Source organism: Miscanthus floridulus, chromosome 8, assembly GCF_019320115.1.
Source record: "Miscanthus floridulus cultivar M001 chromosome 8, ASM1932011v1, whole genome shotgun sequence".
NCBI lineage: Eukaryota > Viridiplantae > Streptophyta > Magnoliopsida > Poales > Poaceae > Miscanthus > Miscanthus floridulus.
In genome coordinates, this window is record NC_089587.1 from 106,709,736 (window position 1) to 106,715,345 (window position 5,610).

Here is a 5,610-nt window from a genome sequence, read left to right on the forward strand (position 1 = left end):
ATGTCACACTCAAGTTGATTGTCACAACACAAGATGATGTCACACTCAAATCATGTGCAGATGGTAGTAAAATACTCTAGTCATAACTCCGCGTAATTAACAACCGAGGGAAACATACGACACCATATTGATAAGGTTGTCGCCATAGTACCGTTGCAGCACCCCATCCTACCCAATAGGCACCACGGACACAACACAACGCATAGTTTCTTGTATTTTTCATTTGAATGGTATGCAATACCACTCAACAACTCAAGAATAAAGATTCTTGAATCCTGTGATAGTTTCTGTAACAACTAACAAATCAGAGGAACTCTTTTATTATTATGTGGTGGTAACAATAATCACAAATCACAAATAATGGATGGTAACAGCAGCTCCTCTCATTTTGCTTCTACATATACTTTCTTATGTTCCCCTAGCAAATAAAAAAATAAAGGAGAATCCAGAATATGATCCCTGTTATAGATTGACCATTTGGAGATGGGGGGGGGGGGGGGGGGGGGGGATTCAGGGGGCCCTAGTTCCTTACTGACAACGATCTGGTTTTTCCTCTACACTTGAAAGTGACAATAGTGCCTGAAAACAAGGAAACTAATGTTAAGTGTGCATGGACCAATGTACAGACAGAAACATATCCTTCTATTACCAAAATGTTCCTAACTGACTACAAATTAGGTTTATCTATATGTTCAAAATGAAATATTTTCATGAATAGGATTTGTGATGTAGAAAGAGAAAAATTGAAATTCAACAAACTTTACCCCGGAGCTACATCTCTAGAAAGCATGACATGTGAAGCATCCACTCAACGAACTCATTTGACCGTTCTTGCTGAGGTGTGGCGCCGTTTTGATAGTCCTGGAAATATGCTGATCCTGATTTACGGTTGATGTACTGCGTATCACCTGTGTTTTCCAAGAGCCAGACCTGAGGGTGTTGAAAATCCTCTCCAGCGAGTATGGCCTTTTTTTTTCAAGTTTTATCTGATGAATAACAAGAATTAGATGATATCAAACGTCCTAGCAGCGAGGAAACTGGAATGGGGTGTGGAAAAGAAAAAAAGAGTTTAATCCAGAATAAAGAAACAAGCATACCACAAGCTTTTGTATGGTTGCTTCTGCTTCAACTTTTTGCATATTTTCCCATGCAGTCATTTTTGTCTCCTCTCCCTCAATCCTTTATATAAACAGCAAGTGCATCCATCAGTGTTTGACAGAACAAGGTAAATGTGTTACAACTACATTAGCTTCTCCAATTCCTATATTAGATAACTGACCATCCATCAAAGATGCGAACTACTTGCAGAGTTGCAAATACAGAATAGGTAACAGAGGCGACGACTAGTCTCTACCAGCATAAGAAGTGAATAATACGCCACTTCAAACTAGGAAGGATGAAGATGTAACAGTTGACAAAGGCAGCTACATTCCTACATAAACTATGTTCTAACACTAGCCATGTAAGTTATGTAACTTTTGCTCCTAGAAGTTATCAACTTTAGAAACTCTTCTTTTGAAATTCTTATAAAGCAAATTCAGGCATCATTATTTTAGTGTGAAGGCACTAGCCCTCATCCTTTCGCTTACATCAGCAATTTTTTTTAGATCTAATATCAAATACAATTGCCAAAGCTATACATAAAAGTGATGTAACAACTTAATAAAAAGTTCTCCCATTGTGATATTAAAATTCATTTTGTAAATGACAGTTGAGGTAGATTAGCAAATTAGAAGAAGCCACAATCAAAGTTGCATGATTTTATGAAGTAAACATCTAATTAGTTAGTTTGATACAAAAATATGGTGCATAGGAATAGTAGTATGTATGGATCGAGCAAGCCAAACAACTAATTTATCTGAAAAGGTTCAACAACAATAGCAGCCTCTTACTTTGATATACACTTTGTGGTTTCTGTTACTTCCCCGGCAGAAGATTTAGAATCCATAGTCTTTTTCTTCCATTCAATAATATTTGGTGCATTCTTGTCAGAGCCTCGGGTGACATGTTTCTTGGACCACCTAGTCAGAGTCACCCGATCATCCACTTGCACATCCCTGACCTCAAGCTTAGAGAAACAACTCTCCAGCTCTTTGACCTGTTGCGCCGATAGTGAACGGGAGAAGGAAGACCTCATGCTGGGAGAAGATGACCTGCTAATATCAGGGCTTGTTTGTGTTGCCACATCCTTCCTCACAATTATGGGGGCACTGCTAGTGGCAGAGTCTTTTATGCTTTCAATCCCACCATCTGCCACAAAAAGAAACCAAAAGGTTCCGCTTATGAAATTTGAGCATAAGCAATAAGGTTCAACACATTGTTTACTGAATATTAGAACCAAGATAGCCAGCAACATTTAATTCGTCTAAACCTTTTAGTTCAATAGGGAATTCAGCTATGTTAACGGTTACCATAGAAGTTTGTCATCTACATCTCTCAACAGAAATCTGGTGCTAAACAAAACATAAAGAGAGAACATACACATTACACAGTGCTCAAGAACATAGGGGCATTTACCTTGTATAGATTCAAGTGAAGTAGGCAATGACTGATATGACTCGACTGCACTACCAAGTTGCCGAGAAACCCTGGTAGACTGCATAGCAGGATGCCGACCATTCATGTGATCAGGCCTGCCTCCTCGGCCATTGCTGCTATCGTCACTCGATGCACCACTTAGATCCCTTCCCAAGTCCATAACACCCCCACAAACATGCTCAGGTAGCAAGACCCCAGCCAGGTAAGGTGCATTCACTGTGAGATTTCCAACTCTAGCATTGTCAAGAAACTGAGCAGATGATGAAACACAAGAGTATGTCTCACCAAATCTACCAGGAGGTCCAACAGGACCACTTTTGGATTTCGGCCGCCAGAGTTGCGGGATCGACCTCCCAAGTGCGTTATTGGGGTTAGGACTGAAGATCCACCTCTCTGCATCCTCCCATTTTGACGGCAGTGTCCTCCCATTGCTATAAGGCAACACCATGCAGCTTCCCGGATGCCTTCTATGGCCGGCCGAAGGCGGGATCATCACTCTTTCGGAAATCGGACCCTGCTGATAGCCAACGCCTGCCATCCCACGCCGGTCGTAGCTCGGTGTCCCTGGACTAGACAGCACGTCTGGCCTACCACCGTGTGATGAATTTGATATGCCCAGCCCCTTGTTCATCACCCCGACACCAGTGACCGGGAACCCTGGAGAATGCGGCATTGATGATCTGGCAACACCAGGACCAGGGCAGCCGAAATCAAGCGAGGCCGGCCGCTGCGCCCTGTCCTTCCTGCCTTGGAAAAGAACAGCTCCCAACCGATGCCGCTGGTCTTGGCGTTCTGTCAAACAGGATGTGGGCATAGCAGATCAAGGCTCATGAGCTACTTACCAGTGGGCAATGGGCAGGTAAAAGAATAGTCATGGTAGTATTACCGCCGGTGAGACAGGGGACTGCTGCTGCATTCTTGGTCTGCCCTTGGGGTCGTGCATGTACCCACCTCTTGTCCCTGGCCGCTTCTAATGCCGCATCGTCGTCCTCCTCCTGTGGCTCCGTGGAACCTGCAGAAGCTTCAGGAGGCGCAAAGTCCATCAGCTTTAATGGCTGCGAAGTCGTGCATTAACAAGCAGAGAAGCAGCAACAGTGGTGTATGTACAAGCAAGACAATGAAGCAGTGTAAGAGTACAACTGTGCAACAGTGCAAGCAATGAGCTGTTGACCACATTGTGCTCTGCTCAGTGCTCACCGTAGGAGGATGAGGAAGTGAGCGTCTCGTCCCGCTCCGGATCCGTCCCCAGTCGACCACCCCGGCGCACGAACCTGGTTAGAGGCTGCACCGACAGTTTTCATCAGATAAAAAAAGTAACACGACCTGAACCTACTCCAAAGAAGCTGCACACGCAAACCGCCGGCGATCGATCAAAAAAAAAAAGAAAACCAAGGACCCTCCCACCCCATTTTCGCCGTCCCCGTTGCCAGGGTTTAGGGCCCCATTTGTTTGTTTATCGCGATGGGGTTCACCATTACCAGAGAGGCAGAGACCGTGCTGTATACTGGGCAGTATCTTATCTTGTCCCTAGCACTGGCATCTAGGTGTACGGTTTCGTTGACTACCTAGATCCGTGTGACACCACTTGCAATCACCCAAATCGATCCCCACCTCTCATTTCGTCAGGGTGGCAAAAAAATGATGCGTTTCTGCTATCTGATCAGTGATGACGCCTGGTTCGTCTTCGCCATCTCTACCAAGAAATGCTCAAGGAAAGGGAAAACAATCAACCAAAACCAAGCGCGTCTGCCTCCGCGTTTCCATCAAAAGCTTGGGACTTCCACCATTGCTGGTACTGGACTAGTGGAACTGTGGTGCAGACCGTGCAGGGCAAGGTAACGGCAACGAACGCGAGCAAAAAAGAAACCAAGCAGCGCAGGCAGGAAAAAGAGAGGACGACGGACTGACCGAGTCGTCGCCAGAGGATCCGCGCGCGCTGCTCCCGCGGCTGGTCGAGCTCGCCGAGCACCCGCTCGCCTCCCCGTCCTCCACCACGGCCCCGCACTTCCTCCTCACCGCCGCGCCGCTGCCGCGGGGCCGCTCCTCACTCTCACCACCATCGCCAACCCACATCCTGGAGACGACTGCGTGAGCCGCAGCAGCAGCCGGCAGAGCACGGCACGGCACGGCGCAGCGAGAAGCGCGCGCGGTATTAAAAATGGCGGGTGCGGGGGGTGGCGTTTAATAGCAGAGAGGCCAGGTGGGAGGGAAATGAATCCATCCACGATCCATCCCCCGCGGTGGCCACGCCTCCCTCCCTCCGCAGTAGCAGAGTCGCAGTAGGTGCGGGCATCTCGAGGTGGATGCCAACGTGGGGGTCTACTAGCTAGTACAGGAGTAATTGCGCTTACCTGGCCTGCAGCCTACCGCAGTGATTGCGCCGCCGTACTTGTTCACGGTGCGGCGGTGAAAGCCTCCATCGATCCCTCCAAGATTCTCTGGTGGCGTTGAGTTCAGAGGTGGCAGGCAGCAGGTTGGCAGCTGATCCGAGCCGGCTGACCTTGCTCTTGCTCACTAGAGTGCCAGACGAGTGCAAGGAGCCGGACTGCCGGAGCACGGCCGGGCGGACGGTTGCCTGCCTCACCGCACCGCACACCGCTCACCAACCAGCCGTTTGGCCGATACTGTGTGCTACGTGCGCGCGCGCGGCCAGGAGCGTGGCAGCGCGCGTACGTGCCGTCGTCGGGTGTGACAGGTGGGGGATCCTCCGTTTTCGGAGGGCCGACGACACCGGGGCCGGCGGACAGGGCGCGCGCGCGATCACTGGTGGCATCGGCAGCCTGCGAATCTCGGTCTCGTCCCGGTCCTCAGTCGACGTCAGGATTTTTGCCGTTGCCGTTTGCGCAACAAGCTAGTACTAGCATCATCATCATCTGTGACAAGAGAACAAATTTGGTTGTAGGACTGACCACCTATAACAAGCGATCGTGGTTGGCAAGAAAGCCTGCGCATACAAAGAGGATCTTTGCCCAGACGTTGACAAGGAAAAGAGGCGAGATTAACGAGAAGGTGCCACGGAACCGCCAAAGACTGCAGTGTATAGCGACGACAGATCGACAGTGCCATTGCAGG

The 5,610-nt window shown here is 48.6% G+C and overlaps 1 protein-coding gene across 2 annotated transcripts; it reads right to left on the reverse strand.

Moving 5' to 3' along the window:
- Positions 1-306: 306 nt before the first annotated feature.
- Positions 307-5,397, reverse strand: LOC136473195 (uncharacterized). 2 transcript variants are annotated; one of them, XM_066470877.1, is made up of 8 exons: positions 4,447-5,397; positions 3,736-3,820; positions 3,425-3,550; positions 2,518-3,330; positions 1,893-2,250; positions 1,098-1,179; positions 765-986; positions 307-579 (listed from the first exon to the last, which is right to left on the reverse strand). In XM_066470877.1, the coding sequence occupies exons 1-7, from the start codon at positions 4,609-4,611 to the stop codon at positions 780-782; spliced, it is 1,836 nt and encodes a 611-aa protein (XP_066326974.1). In that variant the 5' UTR covers positions 4,612-5,397; the 3' UTR covers positions 307-579; positions 765-779. The 2 variants fall into 2 exon arrangements, with proteins under 2 accessions (XP_066326974.1, XP_066326973.1); XM_066470876.1 differs by having other exon boundaries at positions 3,425-3,559; positions 4,447-4,938.
- Positions 5,398-5,610: the final 213 nt, after the last annotated feature.

What these genes read in the sequence shown, in the direction of transcription:
- LOC136473195 (XM_066470876.1), bottom strand. Translation starts at nt 4,611, where the DNA reads ATGTGGGTTGGCGATGGTGGTGAGAGTGAGGAGCGGCCCCGCGGCAGC. An exon ending in CACTTCCTCATCCTCCTACG is followed by an intron (nt 3,560 to 3,735) that starts GTGAGCACTGAG and finishes CGCCTCCTGAAG; the next exon opens with CTTCTGCAGGTTCCACGGAG. An exon ending in AGTCCCCTGTCTCACCGGCG is followed by an intron (nt 3,331 to 3,424) that starts GTAATACTACCA and finishes CCTGTTTGACAG; the next exon opens with AACGCCAAGACCAGCGGCAT.